General features: G+C 42.6%; 1 protein-coding gene across 2 annotated transcripts; it reads right to left on the bottom strand.

The window, feature by feature from the left end:
- Positions 1-16811: 16811 nt before the first annotated feature.
- adcyap1b (adenylate cyclase activating polypeptide 1b) lies at positions 16812-20133 on the bottom strand. Of its 2 annotated transcripts, XM_078287724.1 has the most exons (5): positions 19889-20133; positions 19371-19475; positions 18223-18357; positions 17749-17853; positions 16812-17108 (listed from the first exon to the last, which is right to left on the bottom strand). In XM_078287724.1, exons 2-5 carry the CDS (start codon positions 19472-19474, stop codon positions 16925-16927), a joined length of 528 nt encoding a protein of 175 aa, XP_078143850.1. In that variant the 5' UTR covers position 19475; positions 19889-20133; the 3' UTR covers positions 16812-16924. The 2 variants fall into 2 exon arrangements, with proteins under 2 accessions (XP_078143850.1, XP_071774325.1); XM_071918224.1 differs by lacking the exon at positions 17749-17853.
- Between the last annotated feature and the right edge of the window lie 1927 nt (positions 20134-22060).

Consider the following 22060-nt stretch of genomic DNA (forward strand, 5'->3'; position numbering starts at 1 on the left):
TCTGTTGCATAGGTTACACTGGCATTTTTAATACCAATAGCTTGACCTTATGGCAAATGTCAATGCAAAGATGTTAGCTAACACTTGGGAAATATATACATGATGCCTGCATGATGCACTTTCGGTGTTTCAAGATGCATGTTGCCATATCTCAATGTTTAAATGTTTGAATATTAGATTTGATGCCTTTTGATACCTTGGTTTCCTCTTCCCTATCAATGAACATTTTCATATGAACATCATTTTTCATTTCTCCTTTATGTAAGCACTACAGAACATGCACTGTAGGTTGATATGGGGAAATGCCTCAAACAAAACAGGTGTAAGAAAAGGCTTTCAGTGTCCTGCGGATGACATTACATAAAATCTCCCACCACGACCATTTAAATATTTTATCCATCTTCACGGTTACCCTGAGGTTTTTCGTCATTATGATGTTGTTCTATGATTTTTTCATGATCACCATATAGGTCAGGATGGTTCCTTTGGATGACGTGTTCTGCAACCTCAGTTCTGGCCCACTGGGGCGTGGCACACTCGGCTAACAACAATACTACATGTTCCCCCTCTTGGCAAAGTGTCGTACTTTATATTTTAGGCATTTATATTTTAGGCACGCTCCTATCTGGAGCCACTTGCACTGAGTGAGCAGGCAGGGGTTCAGTGTTTTGGTAAAGGATACATGGATGTTGATGGATATATTGGATGTTGCAGGGATCAAACCTGTGACCTAAGTGTTACAGGGCAGACTGTTGACCACCCTGCCCTGCAGATAGCAAGGATAGCTAAAGTTATACTAGGCAAGATACACCTGTTTGATCAGCATACTCCAAAGTGGCGCTGCAACAGAGAAGAGCATCCCATCCTCCCTTACTGAGATCCCCATATTTGCCCCATTTGCCAGAATTGAAACTTCATGAACTGTCTCCTAAACAGTGAGCGCTCCATCCAGACAAAACTGGACACACCAACATTAGATCTTTTGCTTCTCTCAACCCTTTAAAGCGTTCACAGACCGGCTGGGTTGGTAAATATAAGCATGCTGTTGTCGGTTTACTGACAACACGATATTTGATTTCTGCAGCCTGGTGTCCTGAAATTTCATGAAATGTACTCAATGTCTCGAAAAGCAAGAACGTGCTTCACGCACGCAAAGTGAGAGAAACATGTTTTCCCCCTGTGAAAGGATTATGTGAAGGAGACACAACTAGAAACAGGTAGGTTTGACACTGAAATGGCGCAGTGGAAAGTAAGGCATTGTGGTGGTGGTGTGGGTGGTGTGGGTGATGGATGGGTGTATACATTTGCCTGCAACTTTCAATTCCCAACTGATACCAAGAAGTTTTCTACAATTTTTCACAAACATTTTTCTTATTTAACCATGAGCAAAACCCCAACATTAACCAAATTGTTTTAGTTGCCTAACCTTAAAGTAATAATCCCCAACGTTGTCATAGCTAAATGTCTGTTTTGCTAATCTCTATCACCGATTGATACCATACAACAGTGACTCAACCTATAGCCAGTTCATGAAAGCTTTTACATTTGCTGTTCTAAACACCTATGAGGGAGTCCCTCTTTCCCGGGAAAACTACAGTAGTTTGTTTGGAATAAATATAAAAATATGGAAGGAATATAAGGATCCACGGTCTACATTGAACGTTTTTATTATTACAGTATGTTGGGCCAGTGCTTACATTGAGTGCAAAACACCAAAGCAATGACAGCTTATACTTATACAGCAAGATTCTTGTATTACTTGATTTTAGCGACACCATTGGTGAATGGTGTCGCTAAAATCAAGTAATACAAGAATCTTGCATCACTTTAACCACTTTAACTTCTAATCTTAACCAAAGTTGTTTCACTTGCCTAACCATTAGCTAACTTTTGCACATGACAAACAGGTGAAAATGGTGTGTACAATTCATGCTATTGTCACATAATCCAATTTGTGGACGTAGGAACGTGATCTTCACATGATTCGTGCCTACAACATGTAATCAGCGCTTCAGAGGTTGTGCTCATTTCACAAAATGTCATGAGGCTATGTTGGATTTCTGGGTATTGAAGTTCAGATTTTTCAAACAACTACCTCTCACTGCCACTTGGAGTCGCCAACATGCGAAGTTGCCAAGTGAAGCTTTAGTGTTTTTCTTTCTTTTGTTTTCTTTTGAGACAGTAAGAGAGACACAGGGAAAGGGAGGCATGAGATTCTGGATGGATCTGATGTTGGGCCACTTGTACTGGCATTGGCACATACTGTAGATTTAAGCAAGCCAAATAACCACACTGAAAGCCAAAGAATTTCATTTTCTAATAAAACACTATTTTTGTACCTAAATGTTGTTTCGAGTAGTTTAAGGTATTTTTATTCTGGCTCATGTTGCAGGTTTTTACAGAAATCGTCAATACAGCCTTGTCCAACTGAGTGTTAGTAACAGTCGATCTGGCTGTGGGACACCTAAGCTGTTTAAAAGCTCTCCCTCTCTCTCTTTCTCTCTCTCTCTCTCTCTCTCTCTCTCTCTCTCTCTCCCCCTCTCTCTCTCTCTCTCTCCCTCTCTCCCTCTGCCTCACAGACAAAGCGGCAGCCAGCATCTTGACTCCAGGCAGTGTTTGCTGTACACACTGCAGTATCACTGAGATATTCAATGATTTTTTTCTTCTTCTATAATTAGACGCTGTAGTAGCACACTCATCTCATTTCCCCCTTTATATGCATTTTTTGTTGCTGTAGGCTGTGTGTCTGGTTTGATGATATGAGCTATATTTTGCCAGCATATGGCTTTCTGACATAGAATAAGTAAACTTTCCACAAGGTTTTATTACAGCGCATTAATTTCCCTCCTGATTCGGTGAGAATGGCATTTCCACAATAAAACTGAGAGGCGAATAATAATAAGTCATTGCCAGTATCTTTAATAAAATCCACCCGTGGCATCCGGCGCATCCGCTACATATGAACTTCCACCACGAACATAGAGGCACTTAATGAATTCAAAAGGCAGCACTTAAACATCCACAGACAAAATCTTTGTTTGCATTAGCCGTTGTGTGTTTGCGGGTAGGATCCTCCCTTTTTCCCTCCCTCAGCCACCGCTTGCATCATTACGCCATTCAGCCCTGGCGGCGGTGTTAAGGGGGTAAACCAGCCCCCTTGGAATCCTTCAATGGCTATTATTAGTATGCTGGGGGCAAAGAAGGACCCATCTGTGGAGGTGGTGATGAGGGGGTGACAGGGCATCAGGGGGAGGAGGAGGGGTGGGTCCCTCGAGAGAGCGGGGGATTAACCACTGACACATGGAGCCTGCTAATAAGGCGGTTAGGAGAACCCCGTCTATAGGATCAGTACATGCACACAGAACGCCCACCACACACACACACACACACACACCCACGTGCACTGCACACACACTCATAGATGTCTCATATGCACACTCACTCGCTGTCCCCAAGTCTATGCCTCCCTCCTTTCTCTCACACACACACACACACACGCACAGGCTCACCCTCTCACACATGCAAACACACACACACACACACTCTGGGGCCAGTCGCATCTTTATTAAATTTGTAGTGGGGCCACATCTGGTCACATACACCCAGAGAACAAAAGGGAGAGGCATTGGGGTGGAAGGAGGGGGGGATGGTGGGGGGGGACCCATAGTGTCAGAAATGGAGATTTCATTCCACGCTGCAGAGTATTAATGTGTGTGTGCACGCGCCAAGCATCTGTCACACATAATTGGAGGGTGTCAGGTGCGGACACGGGGCCAGATTCAGTCCTCCCACAACATGAATTGTCTGCGCCTCTGACTGGTAGAATCTGTGTGTCAACATCTATATTTATTATGGGGCTGACCCGGAGGTTTGGGTGTGGGAACGACGACTGCCTGATGGGGGATGAATGACTCTCAGGATTGTCATGAATCACGCAGCGACCAGGAGTTTCTCATTTGCGGCGGCCGCAGCGTTGCCGTTGTAGGTTTAATCAGGATCCATTGATTGTCCGGGAGCTTTTCTCCGGTGAGGGTTGTTGTCGGCTGAGTAAAAATGTTCCCCTCGATGTGTGTTGCAAGTAGATATATTTTACACTTGAGTTGAGCCCCTTCAGCATCCTTGTTAAATCTGTAAAGGAGCTTTTGTGTTGTTTGTTTCACAGTCAGAATTATCTCTTGTTACCAAGTGCAGCAGGCCCGCGTGGGATCCATGCACATGAACATGAGACCCTTCCCCTCATGAGACCTACCTATCGTTACCTTCACATGCAAATCCCCAAGAGTCTCCCATATAGCTTTTTACTACATAGGAGAAACCACTGCGCCGGCTTTGGGAGAAAAGTGTTGACACTCCTTGCAGTAGGTTTGTTTGTCAAAAGCAGTCCAAAATGTCTCGGTGCACAGTTCCGGTTTCTGCTTTATCAGACTGTCTGCTGACATGAGGCAAAGCATTGCTCATTACCTTCAGGTTGCATTCACGCTATATAGGTAATCTGTCACACGGGTTGGTGAGACTGCTTGGAGTGAGAATTTACCCAAGGGGCCATGCAATTATCTGGCATGCAAAACAACCTCCACAACAATATGACAATTACAGAGGTTGTAGGGGGGGGGATGGAGGCCTGAACGTTTTTTTTCTTTTCTTCTCCCTAACTGTCTCGCTCTAACCTAAATTTAACTTAAACGACAATCTGGTTTAGAGTGCTTGGATAGAAATAGATCACCGGGGCAGGAGAAGAGACAAGGTAATGTAATGTCATTCACCACAAATCAGGTCTCGTTGGCTTCCTGAGATACGGCGGATCCAGAAATAGAATTTTGCTGACAGAGGAAGTTGTTGGTACCAAAGATCGATACGCTCTCACTCGCCCCCCTACATTAAACCTAAGGCATTTATCTGAGCGCTGCATTTTGTTTTCGTTGTTCCTGTCTGGCCGTGCTCTGACTGAAGAGATGGTACTTTTGACCCTCACAAAGTTTAGTGCTGAAATACCGCAGAGTAGGTGTTCACTTACTCGGGATTCATTAAGATTCAAGCTATAGTCACTTAATTTTTCACAATTTTACAGTCATTTATTTTTATAGTTAACTGGTTTGCGCTATCACAAGTCGTCAAATTGTTAGGGTTAGGGTTAGTTGTACCCATACTCCTTACATTACTGAACAGTAATTAATAAATACCTAAGTAACAGAATACCCAGCAGATTTCAGTGACAATTATTCAAAGTTGACAAATGCTGATTGGAGAGATGTTTGTTCAAGACAAAAAGTGCTTGCACACAGTATATTAATTTCCCGTGCTGTAATTATTATATGTACATTACCTTTATTTATCTTATTACCTCTTCTTTTTTATTATCTTCCTGTACTTGTTTTCCTTGGTACTGTTCTGCCAGTTGTTGCTGTGGCACCTGAATTTCCCCAAGGGGATTAATAAAGTGCTATCTTATCTTATCTTATCTTATCTTATCTTATCTTATCTTATCTCATCTTATCTTATCTTATCTTATCTCATCTTATCTTATCTTATCCTATTCCACACCAAACAACAGTATTATTACAATAGACTTATGTGTTTATGTGTATGTTCACCACCAGTTTTTAAGATCTACAGGGAGGCGCATACAGTCTATTTTTCATTGAAGAGTTGTTTGTTCACTCATAGAGCTGATATGGCTCTTGGGCAGCTGTTCAAAACTATCTAAAAGTGTTAAATTAACTCTGATGGGTGTGGACTTGTATAGACACTGGCATAGTGTTGATTTTCACACTCTCAGACTTAAATTAACACTGACAATTTTGCCTTGTGCCGACATCTGCTTGTCAATCCTTCCCCATATGGTTCCTGACAGTCAGTCAGTCAGTCAGTGACTAGATACTTCCTACACCAAACAGTCCTGAAAGAATGAATCACAGCCTCATTGAGTCAGAGTGGAAGCGATATGGGCCCAGACTGCATCATTCTATAAACAGCTCAGCAAAACAGCAGCAGATGGTGGACGCTGCATCCGCGAGCCATTGTGATGGACACCTCAGAGACTCCAGTGAGTGACAGCTGTTTCTCTGCACGTGTCCAGTTAATGTGCAATCAGCCGTGGAGCGGGGAAATGACCCGGAGGGCGGGGAGCAGGCGGCTTGGCTAGGAGAGCTCACTCACAGCTGTGATGTCATCAATGTAGGCATGAAGGTGTGTCATCGGCTCACCGTGAACTGGTCAGCATCAGCATAGGCAGAGAATTTTTTGTTATCTTTGAGGGCTGAATAATGAGTCATTCTCTTGATAAAATCACATGTGACTCTATTAAACCATATGATATGAAAACACACTCGAGTTTCATCCCAAAAAGAGATATTCACCATTTTAAAGCGAAACCACAAGTAAAAGTACAACTCATCATGACACTGTGCTGTTTCTTTCGCCTTGACTTACAAAACAATTGGATTTCATGTAGTAATTACTTCTCAAAACGAGAATGTAAGACTGTGTTAACAATAATGGGAAATAATTTGAACACATACGAAAGTGAGGAAATCTTACTTAGGTATTATTTCCTGGTATTAGTGTACTTTAATTCAGTGTTGAATTATTTGTTAAAAATGACTAAAATGATACAGCTTTGTTTTTCATTGTTATTATTATTCTTAAAGATTGTACATCTACTTTTGAAGCACCCGGTAATGTTCTGAATTAAACCATTCACACTGACTGGGAATTTCAAAGGCATCAGTAAAACCTTGGGAGCTGAAATTTGTTTTTCGTTGAATGGTGGGTAATCTCAGCGGCTTCACCAAGCACAACATTGGTATTGATTCTCATCAATCCACATGCACTTCATCAATCCGCATGCAATACACACTACTGTGAACAGACATTCAGTTAGTTAAATAGATGTGTTAATGTTTGTGTAAGATCTAATGTGTTATGTATGTAAGACTTGTCTCAAAATGTCACTGCTTAGAAATATGTGTTTAACCCTCAAGGGGGATTGTGCAAGGCTGATTGGGAGTATTTGCGTCATGGCTCACCACAAGTCTCCTCTACGTTTAGCCTTTTAAATATTTAGCTGCTGGAAAAGAGTCCAATGTATTAAAGTTACATTGTTGACGTTCCTCATCCTCATCATTACCGCATTACATTTTTCTGATTTCTGTCTTCACTTAGCTCAACACCAGTCAGTGAAATATGCTTAAGGTGATAATCTGCGAGATTCTTGTTTTTGTTTTTGTTGTTTCGTTTTGGCTACATCTTTGGTGCTAAACCGTCCTTGCTGTGGTGTTTTTCACTGCATTTCTCAGTGATCACTTTGCAGCAGTGTTGCCAGTACTTTGACGTCACTGAACTGATAGCAAATGTGCCAAACCCCCAAACAAAGAAGCATGGGTTGCTCTACTGAGACTAGCCAAGCAACTACAAATAACACTATTTAGTTGCATTATTACTGCACATCAATTACAGTTGATGGCAAGCAAACACTCATCTGATAATAACTTTATATATCTACAAAACACAGTGACTACTTATAGAAACATTGGCACTACACCTGCATTACTACTTAGCAACAGAACTCACAAGCTGCAACCCAATGTTGGCACTGGCCCAGATAATAGAGTTACTCAATGTAGACTGTGGTAAATAGCATAATAAACGACATCGAAACCCAAAAGTCCAAAAGAAAAAGAGCCGCATCTGCTTCCCTCCTCGGTCCCTTGTCATCTTTGAGTGCTTTTCATCTTGAAAACGCACTTTTGACAGTCCCTTTCAATACCAAGTTCTTATTCTGTTTATTCCAAACAACATAAACATAAAATCTCCTGTGCGCCCGAGTATTTTCCCGGGAAAGAGCTACCCACTCATCTGTGTTTAGAACCGCTTTCATGTGTGTAAAAGCTTTCATGAACTTGGTATATGTTGAATCACTATTGCGTTATATCAATCGGTGACAGAGAGCCGCAAAACGGAAATCTGTTTATATGGAATTGTCGTGAATTATTTCTTTAAGGGGGATAAGAGCTCCTGCGTTGTGTCAATCAATGTAACAAAGGAGCCCTGATGGGAGGAGAAGTGTAGAAGGGGAGCCCTCTAACAAGAGAAATTGTAGGAGACACAGGCAGAGCTTCGCTTCTCCACCGTGCAATCAGGATGCCGAACCCCAGGGAGTGCAGGATGTCGCTCACAGGTGTCAATGAAGAGCCTGGTTGGTTGCCTCGCCTCCCTATGTTTCCCACTCACACCTCTCTCTTTATCACAGAGCTCCACTTTTTACAGAGCTGCCACAGACAATTGTCTAAGAGTTATGTGTTGTTCAGTGATAGGCAACACCTTTTGTTTTGAATATGTGTGAAAGCAAGGGAAAAGCCTACGACTGTTTTGTGCCTCCACCTCTCAAAGCGAAGGCTTACCCTTTTGGTGCATTTGTGAGGTATGAGATAACTCAAAGCAATCATCTAAGATCTCTGGATGTGAACACTCCTGATGAGGAGGAGTTTATAAGTGTAGGGAAGATGCGCCTCTGCAGAAGATGATATGAGGTGTGTTAAAAGTGGGAGCTGTTCTGATTATGAGCCAAAAATGTCGAGATAACTTTACTGTCTTGGTGTAGTTTCTCTTAATCTGTATTCGTCAGCAGCCTTTTCTTCAAACGCTCAGTTTTGTTTCATCATCCATAGAACTCAATACTCTCGCTCTTGACTTTTGCCCTCAGAAAAATAGTAGTATTACATTCACAAACATTCTTCTGTACTCAACAATCTTTGTTAGTATTTTCTGTTCCCTTGATAGTATCATCTTGCACTACATGTCCCCCCCCACACACACACACACACACATCTCCCCACCCCTATATTGTGCTTGTTTAAATAAAGGGAAAAGATGACATAACTGCAAGCGATGCGCCAGTGTGTAAATTTGCCTCTTATGAGCACATGAAGCCTGAACTTCACATCCATGTCTCTCTACTCCCAACTGTTCTCCATTCATTAACACAAATCCCACTCCGGAAATCACCTCAACCTTTGAGAAGTGAGAGTGAACGACGTGGAAAGGGAGGCAACACTGGATATCTGCAAGGGGAAGGGGTAATAGGGTGTATTTCTCCTTCGTTTGGAGGTAGGTGAGAGCGACAGGGAAGGGAATAAAAAGAGCAAGAACATGTTTCTTCTCGCTAATCTCACACTGAGTTTTGACACCTATCTGCTCCTGCAATGATACATTATTCAGTGTTTGCACAACCCTGCCCAATCCAGAATGAACTGTGTGAGCGTATGGGCCACAGGCAAACTAAAAGACAGAACAAATGGAAAAAAAAAACACTGATAAAGCTGCAAGGTGTCCAGTCATACATCTCACATTGAATTTTGAAGGTCAGTTCATGTGTGAAGTTTTGTTGCTATATTGGATGCCCAGAATTTCAAAAAATCATGCCTCAGGCAACCAAAGCTGGCTGTGGCACTCATTCTAAGTTGGACTTGTGCGATTCATACAGAAATATATCATTATATCATATATTACAAGTCACCACACACCAGGCAAACACACCCCTACATTTCTATAAGCTGAAATGAAAAGCCACTCTTCCTGTATCTCCTACTGTGGCGCGCCCCTCTGCCAATGTGATAGACAGGAATTTTGAAAGGCGCTGGAACGCACCAGTACCCTGTTCATGTCTGTTAGAGGACCTGGTTGAGAGCATGCAGCACATTAAAGAAATGTATTTGATGTTGAAAAGCATGGAGCTACACCGGCTCAGGGGATTTGTCCCGCAGAGAGGGGAGGATGGAACTTTTGAGGGGAAGCGTGATAAAAGGTGTGTACCAGCAATTTAAGGTCTGTACTGGCATCTTCAGTCATATGGCCTCCTGTGGGAGGCAGACCTGGGGTCAGATAGTATTTGCAAATAATTCTTAGTGCTTGTTTTAAACTGCACAGAGCAGCAAATGCATAGGATTCACCACCACAGGACAGCTGACGTAATGTCAGGTAAACTGTCAGCTACTAAAGAGATGACATTCAAATTATTTTCTGTTGGGGTTTAAACCTTCCGACAATCATTCTATTGTCCTATACAGTAAACCTGCACCTATGTTGACTAAACCCAAATACTGGGAAGGGACCTACTGGTATAAAAAAAATGTCATATCGTTTTTTGTTTTGTATAAATTGATTAAATCACTTAAAATGCACTCCAAATAGAGAATGTGTTGTGAGTTTAGCCATCACACATATTACTTTTCAATACAACATGTCAGTTCTTATTATGTTGCTACTAACAACACCTTTATCACATTATGTTGAAAAGTGCCACAGGTTGTGTTGCTCCAAATCTCTATTTGCTGTTTTATTGAATAATCTATGAAATAAAGCACTGTGCTGTTCCGCAAAATCACACTGCTGCTCTGCAGTATTTGAAAAGCAAACAATCATTTAACATTGGCAACTGGTGAGTTGAAAAGATTAATACAGCACTTAGTTTCTGATAGCTTCACAAGCTTCTACCACCTACACATAACATCATTCATGTGCATCTTTTGTAAGATCTAAGCCTTAGATCCTCAGGATGTTGTTTATCCTTTGGCACACAACATATTCAAACTGGGCTTGGAGACACACAGTAGCTGTCAGACAAAATGGCATTTGAAATGGTCATTTTCCTTTCTGCCCATATAGTCCTATAATAAATGATGGATAGTGTTGGTTACCCATGATTACTCATGCAATTCAGGTAAAGTGTTCCCCTCTAAGCCAGAGGCAGCTCTTGGCCAGTGGTCCATGTCTGCGCGCCCTCGCTCACATCTCTCTCATTTCCTTGCTCCCTGTCTTCTGTGTCTGTGCCACACGGCTCCCAGGGGGGCTCCTCTTCACCGCAGAGTGCCTCCTGCTTACTGGTGGATGTGACAGAACCCACCACAAGATGGGATTTCAGGGAAAGGGGACTGGGGCTTTGGGGGGAGGCTGCCACAAATCACGGTTTTCAATGCAGGCGTCACCAGACTGGTCCCCTAGTTGCCCGGTCCCCCCGCTATCCCCCCGCCTCCCTCCCCCAAAACCCACCCTTCAGCCCCGCCACTGAATGATTTATGAGTCGAAATGGGGGGTGGATTGGGGTGTGGTGGGGAGGGGGTGTCTGGACCTCTCCTGTGAGTGTTGTATTCTTAGTCCCTGACACGTAAGAAAGGTTTGAAAGGGGGAGGGGGGGGGGGGGGGGGGGGGGGTGAGCGTGGCTGCTGGTGTAGGTATTGCATGCAAATAAACACACACACACACACACACACACAACTGAAGGAAAGGCAGCAATACCACCCTTCCTCCCCCACCCTCGATCCACACATAGACACACAGTCACATACACACTGCTGTGTCCCCTGGGATGGGCTACACACACACACACACACACACACCTGTGTACGTCAGACACACATCAGAGTGGTGACAGAGGAAGCGGGGTGTGGCTGTGGTGGTGGGTGGTAGGTGGTGGGTAAGCGCGAGGGGGGGGGTTGGGTGGTGGTTGGGAGGTGTGATGGCAGTATGGGTATCCCCACTGGGAAAGCCCTGAATACAACCTCCCCTCCCCCTCTAACATCTTCTACATGATTCAGATGGGTGGGCCATGAGGCCTAGAGGGGCAAGGGGGGGATGATTAAAAAAAAATAACTGGGTGTGATTCCAAACTCAGTGTGGTGCCAGCCAGGCTGCTTCTGCAGGTCTAATTTGGCGAAGCAGGCGCAGTCGTGACAGCTTCCCATTTTCCCTCCAAGAACCCACCAAGAAAACAAAGCAGGAATATACAGAAGAAAAAAAAGATCAATGCTAAAATGGCTTGAAGACCCTAATGGAGAGATAAGGAGTGGAAGTGATGCATGCCACAGAGGAAGGATGATGCAGGACTATGAGGAAGGAGGAGCCATCTTTTATTGATTGAGCATTAATGTACATTATGTGCAAATTGGTTCAGGGTGGCCCCTCTTGTGCAGCTTACCGCTCTGCAAACAAATTGGAGCATTTGTCTCAATATCCATTTGTGTGTGTGTATCAAGGGGATGAATTTCAAATCCAATTTATTTATGAATACACTTTTTTCTTCGTTTCACCTGAACTGCTCCATGCATCTTTTGTAAACCCAAATGTCACTAGAGAGATGTGGCTTGGGAAGCTCAATCTTGGAAACCCTGCTTGTCAGGAGGACTAAGCCTGCTTTTCTTTCTTGACAGCTGAGGAGGAAGAAAAGGGGGGAAGGGAGGGATAAATAAAGAATGGAGAAGTCCTGTATATATCACACAGGTAGCTCGAACCCTGACAATCGACAATCTGTCAGCCTTTCATAGCAACAGGGCAACTCCCATGAATCAACGACCACTGGGAAGAAAGAACGATGCGTGCCTCTGAATTTAAGTGCATGGCTGTTTTTCTCACTGCTAATTCATTTTGTTGAATTTCATTAATCATACATACCTCCTGTGTTCGTCTGTGCCATTGGGTGTTGCAGTTATACAGTGCGGGATATACAGTGTATATCTGTGTTTCTTCTGTCTTTCTTCTGCTCAGGCATTGTGTCGGTGTGTACACAACTGTGAGCTGTGTGAAGATGAGTGGCTCATGTGTAGAACCACATCCCAATCTATCCAGAGCCAACACAAGGCCTCTGTAGCCTGGGTGTGTACACAAACAGCAAAACACACACACACACACACACACACACACAGTCTCTCCCGCTCACTCCCTTTCCACACATACAAACATGTACACACTTGACACACGCGTATACATAACCGTGTCCCTTTGTGGACCGTTGCCATGCAACATTTCCCTGATTGGGTTAGTTGAGCTCTGGCACACCCACCCACCCACACACTTACATGCACACACTCACGTTGGCTGCTGAGGATCAGATCATACACACACACACACACACACTCCTCTGCCACACCCATCCTTCTCTCCCACGGGACACAGCTGCACTTCCAAGGCCAAGGATGGAGCGAGGAGAAAGACAGCGTTGTTCCAGCAGGAGGGAATCAGCAGCTCGGGCCAAGGTTGAACCTTTTCTTGACGGGCTCCTGGAGGATTGTTGCACGGTTCTTCGGTGTGAATTATATCAGTATCATATACTGCAGACAGGTATTGTGTGTTGTATTCAAAGCTTTGCTCCATTGTCACTTTATAAACGGTGACTTGAAATTCTAAAACCCCCTGGAAATGTTAATATGTGGTGAGGATTGACCATTAAAAACCATCAAAGACACAGTTTCAAAGACCTTGTTTCTTGCTTATGATGCAACGTAAATCTCTCTTGCTTGCAGAGTGGGTTGGAGCAAGTCCGATGCCCATACGCTCTTCTATCATCATGCACAATCCTATGAATCTCCCAGATTTGCTATTGAATTTCTGTCGAGATCTCGCTTGAGGAAGATAAATTTAACTTGAGGAGAGCCAAAGGTGTAGGTCGACATAACCCACTAGAGAGCTGTGGAGTTGGTGGTGTGATTGCTGGAGGATGTTTGACTTTATTTGCTGTAAAGTGACTTGAGGTTTGTGTATTTCTCAGGAGTACATCTCTACTCAGCGAACGTGTGGAAGCAGCTGAACTTTTAAAGGTAGATTTAAGTTCATATTTAAGCTAATTTGCCAATCATCTAACAAAATGTGTGAGCAGCCTATTCTAGATATATTAGCTCTTTTTGCTGCGCACACTTTCACCCTACATAACTCATATATTATCCATCACCTCAAGAATGATGTATTTCAAAGATTAGACATTCATTAGAAAATGGTGTTGTTTACAAAAATTTATTCATACAAATCTTACAACACTTTCATAACATTGAGAAACGTAAAACCCCCATATAAGGACTCCTGTGTGTATAACGATGTCACTTTTACTAAGGTTCACTTTTAAAACACATTGTTTTCAGATAGGTAAGAGATCAAACATTGAAGTAAGGCGTTTGGCGCTTTCAGAAATATCAACAACAGGCGTTTGCTATGATCTGTATAACAACTGTGTCATGTTCAGAAACCCTTTTAATCTAGATAGAGATGCACATAACCGTAAATCATGGGTGGGGCTATTTTCTGATTCATAAATTACTGACCAATATCAAACAATCAACAACACCTCATAATCAACATCAATAAACACTGGTCATTGGTTCACAACTCTCACAGACACTGAACACCCAAACTCATGCACACACGCAAACACACACACACATACACACACACATACACATACACATTGCCTGCTCCATCAATATATGGATTCTATTCATATTTTACTTAATAAATCATTGGCCATGCTTTAAAAAAAAAGCCTAATTCTACTACTCTCGGGGCAGACCAAGCCGAGCGATTAAACAGAGTAAAAGGAAGTTTCAATGTAAGCTAATGGACTGCAGCATTGTAGGGCCACTAAAATTGCCATCTGTCATTTGTGGCGATTTTTTTTTTTTTCTCATGTCGAAGCAAGGCACCAAAGCCAAAAGCTGTTTCCACCTCCACATGCACATCTAGTCACTCATTCACACAAACACAGACATATTCATACGCACACACAGATGCACACACAAACACAACTGCACACCGAGATGCATTCACACACATAAACATCCGTACACACACACACACACGCGCACGCACGCACAAAGCCTGCGGGAGAAAGCCAAATTGAAGAAAGATTGTATTGATACTTTCCATGGGGAACACAGGCCACAGATTGGATTGCAGGGGTGCATAAAGCTGCATTTGCATAATATTGAATAAATACATAAGATATCTCCCTAATAAAAGTCAGTGGGAAGATCCCTCTGCGGGAGGGCGATGAATTTCATGCACCTCCATCCTAGTGCAAAAGGGTAACTCAGAGTGGCCTTGTCCAGCTGCTCTACTGCGGTGCCTCGCTCACATATTGTGATGCTGTCTGTTGGTGCCAAAGTGAAGGGAATTCAACATCCGATACGGCTCTCTCATATCAGACTCATTGACCCTGATCTCACTCTGTCAGGTGAGGCGAGGCGATGGCTCTCTCGCCTCTGTTTGTTTCTGTATCCAGGTGTGACGACCTCTCTCTCCGGCTGATGGCTGCTACAACCCGTCTCTTATGTAACAGGCTCATTCACTTCTCTCGATTCTCTCTCTCTCTCTCTCTCTCTCGCTCTCTCTCTCCCTCATTCTTACTCCCTCCTTCACAATCTCTCTCTCACTCTTACTATCTCTTTGTCTGTGTTTGTCTCTCCTGCTCGCTCTTCTTCTCCCTGCGTACCTCTTTCTCTCTCTGCACTCTCTCTCTCTCTCTCACTCTCTCTCTCCTAGCTTCTCATGACTACCTCACACACTCCTCGTCTCTAGATCACACCCTCATCGCACACACTCGATAGACATCTAACACGGATCAGCTTTGTCATAACAATAAACCACAGCACTGTCAAATCAACACTTTAGCACGGCAATCTATAAGCAAAAGAATCGGAATAAAATGCCACCGGGACAAAAGGCAATCAGCGAGGGGGGTCCAGTGTCTTCTCTTAGGATATTCACAATGACAGGAGCAGGGAGGTAAAATTCAACAAGTCAGTGCAGTACCAGCTTCCACCACCTCTAGCCCTCCTTGTCTCCTTGTTCACATTTCCAATAGATCTGAGGGGCAGTGGTGTTGAAATAGGCTGAGCACAAACCGCCTCCCAAACAGCACAATCCAAACAGCACGACGGCATGCAGTTTCTTAGCAAATTAGCAAGGTGTCAGTTTCCACATGCAGCAGAAAATAAGAAAATAATAGTTAAATATTCCTAACTGTAAGCCCACTTGTCGAAACCTGAGACCACAGTAACTCAGATGCTACCTTTCCTCTGCACCTTTTGTCAGAAATGCTTCTCTTCCTGCGTCTTATGGATTGTGGGTAGATATTGGTAGTGCTGCCCAAATATAACCAACAGTTGAAGCACATTGTTCCAAATGATAATTCTGTCGACCGGACACACAGAACATTGAGATGAATATGCACACTGTATAATTTTTTATACTGTACATAACACACACATACGAAACATTCTTTACATAGGCCTATCTAGCATAGCTGTATTGAACTCCTACAGTGAATGACTTTGAGGCAAGTGAGCAAGCAGTGTTTGCCGCATACTGTCAACAGCAATCTTGAGCTCTTCCTTTATCATTGGGGCTACAGTTAGTCAAGGCAATCATGCCCTTGCAAAGCCTGCAATGAAATTTCTCCCTATAATGAGGGTTGGATTTTACCACCAGTTGTATGAATGACTGTGCAAGTCAATCAGTCATCCATCAAATGAGAGGCTGAACAACAAAAGCCATCTGAATTCCCCTGGAGGGGCAGCAAGCTGCACAAACCCACACAGCTCCCATTAAGGGAGTGAGGAGGAGAGTGGACAAGGGCAACATCTATCATTTAGGATAAGCCGGATATGCCTCACATAGCATGCTCACTGCTTCTTTGGGCCTGTTTGGAAAACAAACAACACTAAAAAAATAGAACGTTGGTTACAAAAATAAGTATAACATTCAATACTTTGATTGTCTTTTTAAAATCTATTTATTTTCTGCATATGTAGATGACCTTTAAAGATTTCAAGCGCATAACGTTGAAGGTGCACAATTATCTTTTTTTTTTTCTAAGTTCTTTTTTTTTTCTTTTTTTTGTCATTTTGTTTTGTTTTCAACATGTTGACATGAAAATAAAATATTGGTCCACAAAGTATAACTGTGCGGTATCAAGTGCTTTTGTACAAAAAGAAAAAAACGATATTATTATTAAAATATTCATTTTAATGGCTTTACTTCATACATAAATACATGTTTAAAGAACACAGGCGCAATCCACTGTTTGGTCAGTTATATCTGAATGACTTTGATTTAACGATTGGATGTATATACACAGGAGGGCAGTTTGGGCGCTTTAACAACGCTACAAATAGGCAAGTCGACGTCCTTTGTTCCTAACTCTCTGTCTGTACCTTCTTCCCAGGACCGCTGCCAGGTATTTCTTGACGGCCATCTGCTTTCTATAGCGACTGTAGCTGTCGGTGAAGATCCCATCTGAATGTCTTTTGGATAAGGGCTCCGACTCTTCCTCCATGCTGCTGTCTTCGCTGTAAAAAATAAAATAAAAACAGAACACACCTTAGTTTAGGCTGCAGGCTCCTACCTCTCAACAGATTATTGCACTTTTTCATTTTGCACCTAAACTGCCTGATGATCATTGCAGCCTGCCATGATACATGTCATCACAAAGTTCCCTACAACCTTTAATATTGCAATGTGCCTCTTATCCTATTTTTTTCGTTGAATAAAGGCGGCAAGAAAGGCAGTGTAAAAGAAAACAGTGATTTAAGCCTTTTGGACAACTATTATAAATTATTCATTCACAATCCATTGCATATTCTGACGCATGTTTTCTCATTAGTGCTGGGGGAAACAAAAATCAATTTATGGATTAACAACTCATAATTCGCAGTGTTTTTTTTTGTTGTTGTTTGTTTTGTTTTTTATCTCAGACAACTGACCCTCATTCTCTTGGAATAAAAGGAGGAAACTAATCATGAACGCAGTGCCACGCCACAACAAAGAAAGAAAGGTAGTGGAAATGTCTGGTGGACGTTTGTTGTAGAGAGAGAAAATAAAACACCCACAGAAAATGATAGAGACAATGATGCAGCAACCTGAACTTGGGCGGCGGAGAAACATAAAAAATGATGACTGCAGGTAAACGCTTATAAGAAATGCCCTTACCCTACACGTATTGTCATCAGAGAATGCAGATATTGTCTCGCTGTTAACTGACCCAGGATCTCCCTCAAGGCTCTATCTAATTCTTCCTCTGCATGCCTTTCTGGTCTGAGATGATAAAACGCCAAAACACATAGATCATCAGTGACCAAAGCGCAGACAAAATGATCAAAAGTAGCCTAAAATGTCCCCACCCACCCGCAAGTCCAATATCACATCAGCTGCAATTAAATCGGAGCCTCATAGCCTGCACACAGGCTGTACCCTTGCGTGTCTATCGACGTTTTATCTTGATTATAGACAGTATTTGAATCAACATTTTAGGCTACTCAATATGAAAATAACATTGAACAAATAACATGAGGAACTCTGGGAAAACAAAGCAAGCAAACATTATCGCAAACAGCAAAAAAGTCATTAAAATGGAATTTCACCTCCACCGCAAGGCTACATGCTGCGATATTAAGGCTGATTTACCTCTTCTCTGGTGGGTAGTACAGAGTGTACACGTCGTCGTCTAAGGATGGAGGGCTTCGTATAGCAATTTGATCGCTATCAAAACCCATGTCGCTTAATGAATTCCCATCCTCATCGAAGGCGTCGTTTTCAAGTCTGCAAATGGGGAAACATTCATCAGAAATTTGATCTATTCACAAGTAGGGTTAGAAAAAAAATAAAAAAAATAGGCGTCAAAACTGAAAGAATGCCAAATGTCTAGATTAGCGTCTTAAATCAGTGGAAGGCTAAATGCATTAGAGATAAGGGCAGAAAACGAAAATAATTCTAATAGCTGTGGGTGTTTTAAAATAAAATCAGAAACGAATTATTTAAATCCGACCGACAGCTTTACACTTCAGTAGCCTAAAATGTGTTTTTTCCCCCTCAAAATTCATATTTTCATGTTGCACAATGTGTTTTTAATTCCAGTTTGGTGCCATCTCTACACAGCCTACAGCCTCATTAATTATTTAAAAATCGAAACAACGGCTGTGAAAATGATCACATTTAGGGAAGGCCGGCAGCCAACATTAGACAAAAAAAGAACTGCAATCAGCAGTGAAAATTAGACTCAATAAGAAAACCACGCCTAAATTATAGATATGCTTTGTACACCAAAAAAAAAATAAAAAATAAATAATTCAGAATAAATCTCAGAAGGATAGAGCATTCCTATTCGTTTTGCCTCGCCTCTCCTTGGTGACGCCAGTCCACCGTCATCCCAAGGGCTATCCATTGCATTGACTGCACTCTCATTTTTAATAAGGGGAGTTCTGTGCACCGTCCCACCGGACAGATACCTCTACGCAATCTCCATTGTCATTTTCCACAGCACATTCGGGCATTTGTGCATGTGGAAAATATTTTCCATTAAGAGGGTTTATTCAATTCTCTGATCAGGAGTGAATGCGCACACATTTGGTGCGTAATTACGCACGCTCATTTGAACTAAAAGTGCCCAAATGCAAATTGCCACTCCTCAAATATGACTTTATCGTTAATCAAAATGAAGCACCATCAGTAGAATCACAGGATGTTCAGTTTGCATTCAATTTGGATCGAATTAAGATTCCGTAAAAATCTGGTTATCTTATTTAAAAAGACGCATAAAAAACACATCCACCTACCTAATCTTAGGGTAACTTAGTCCGATAGGTGTGCAGTAGACGCTGTAGTGCATTATGATTCCATAGATGAGCAAGACTAAAGTCGCTTTACTCGAACTGGCCATGCTGTTAGAAAACGAAAAACAGAAAGCAATGTTAAACAGGTGATTAGTCCATAACAACATGCTCGCATGCTTTGTTCTATCAAATCCACAGGCTACATGTTATTCCTCTAACACCACAAACTAAATAGCTGGACAGGCTGTAAACCTGTATAAACTAATTAGATAAGCAAACATCACGTCCATTATCTCTGAATCAAAGTGATTCTTTTTCTGTTTTATTCATCCCATTTCATAAAAGTTTAAGAGTGGCATGAATGCGATACCAAATCCATTCCCTTTGGACACAGCGGCAAAGTAGAAAAAAAATGCAGGTCTTCGTGCAGCGCAAAAAAAGGAATAAATTCCATAACTTAATCTTGCGCTCCATCATTGGATTTCTCCAAGTTTTAAGAAAATCCGGAGAAAAGCACATACCTATAGCAGGAAAGAAGGGAGAGCGCGGTGCAGTAGGATGTGATCCGGGCGCGGCTGTGGTAGTGTGTGTGAGAGAGAGATGGTATCTTTCTCACGGCACCTCTTTCCTGGCTGAAGCGCCTCCGCCGTCTCCTTATGTTCCCCTCAGTGCAGCCTGTCTCACTTTTATACACAATTAATATGACTAAACCAGTCGCACGGGCAAACAAAAACTCGCTGGGAAAGTATGCTGTCGTTCGTCTACATATCTTTGTCCTAAACTTTTTGTCCTGCGCTCTGATTGCCTTGGATTTTTATCCATGTATCGTGAGCCTTGCCTTTTTTTTTTCCTTCAATAAGTCACATTAAGGATGCTATAGACGTCATCAAGCCTTCCTCCCGGAATATAATAGTACAGTTCCTTCCTCATCGATGCATCCGTCAGACACCCCCCCCCCTTCCCCTCCCCCTCCCCCTCCCCACCTCCCTTCTAACATGGAAGTTTACTTCGAAACTTAATTTTTTTTTTTTTTCCCCATAAAGGGAGGTGAATGCATACATACATTTATGAACTTTGCACACAAAGACTACGTGACGGTCAGTACAAATAATTTTCTCCCTTTTCGCCGCGACCGCGACGCCTCCCCGCGCGTCATCAATAACTCCAATTAGGCTTTTATGATTATGGCTGAGCTGGGAAATGATAATCTTTTTTGTGAGGAGTGATGGCTGTGGTTTCTCTGACGTGATGGACCGCGGGGAGTTGGGATGGAGGATCGGGCATCCGCTCCCTATAAGTTCAAGGCCTCCCGGGGATCAGGAGCTGTCCGGTGCTGAAATGAATAGCCTCGACTTGCGGCTTTCTCAAATCAAGTCACTTCTCTAATCATTTCCAATAATTGTTCAGTGGATATTGGGGTTTCGCTTAATGGGCATCAGTGACAGCGCAGGCCGAGGCCTATCCGTGGACTGTTGAAATGAACGAGGCACGTAATCCGATTTGAACACGGCTGGTGACGCAGGATGCCGGTTCAGAGAGATATTACGTGGCTTTTAAAACGTTTCACCCATTTCCCCAGAATGTTCTGAAACTTTCTATATCATTTTAATGCGATAATCGATGTATAAAAACGAAAAAAAAAGTGAGAACCGAGAATTGTAACTGCAGTTACGCCTATAGTGTAACTCTTCCCAACAATATTGTGTTGATGAAGCCTAATTTCATACGTTAATAGGTCCAAATGCTGTTAGGCCTGCAGCTTCTTAGTATAAACAAATGATAATAATGCAGTCAGACCAGGAATGTAGTGGAGTGTAAACCCACGCAGAGTTTAGCCTACGCATCTTTTTAGGCCTAACATTAATATTTACGACATCAAATTGATAGTATAAAGGATAATAAGTAATCGGATAACAAATTGGTGCAAGTTATATGAGAAGATTTCTTCAGGGGGAAAAACCAAATGAATGCTTTTCTGAAAATCCTATTAATTTTTGTTCATATTGGGCGGTTGTTTGCCTCATAATTATCATCGACTGCTGCAGACCAGCGTGTACCCACCTTTTGATTCAGCACCAACCACTGAATCAGACCTATAGCCCACTGACACACAGCCAGTTGAAGAGTTTGCCAGAGGAGAGATTCACGTCAGCGTTTTGTTTACTCTGACGCGATATGACGAACAGACCCAGTCACTGGCGGGGGGGGAGAGAGAGAGGGGGGGGGGGCTATCCACAACTTCTTGTGCTTTGGGGCGTGATTCCAACGAAGAGCACAACTTAAACCCCCATATGTTTTAACTGGAGCAGACTGCTAATATTATCATCCCCACAGCGGCTTGTATCAGTCACTAGGCTGAGCAAACGGCGCCATCATGAGGGTAAGAGGAAAACATACAAGCTCCGCGCGGAGGCTCATTCATTACCAGTGATGTAGTGGGAAATAAAAAGCCGGGCAGCCTCCAGTCTTTGGCCGGCCTGAGGAGAACAATCACCATTATAACTAAAAGTTATATTTTTAGAGAAGCATCAATTTATGTTTTCCCTTAAAAGACCCTATATCTTCATATAACTTGTATCAGTTAACCTACTCACCTTTATGTAGGCTATAGGCTATTAATTTTCCTCATAAAGATTTGTGTCAACCCAATAAGGCGTTTATTTCACAGATAAAAAGGTGAGTGAGCTGCGTTT

Source organism: Centroberyx gerrardi, chromosome 13 (assembly GCF_048128805.1).
Source record: "Centroberyx gerrardi isolate f3 chromosome 13, fCenGer3.hap1.cur.20231027, whole genome shotgun sequence".
Classification (NCBI taxonomy): domain Eukaryota; kingdom Metazoa; phylum Chordata; class Actinopteri; order Beryciformes; family Berycidae; genus Centroberyx; species Centroberyx gerrardi.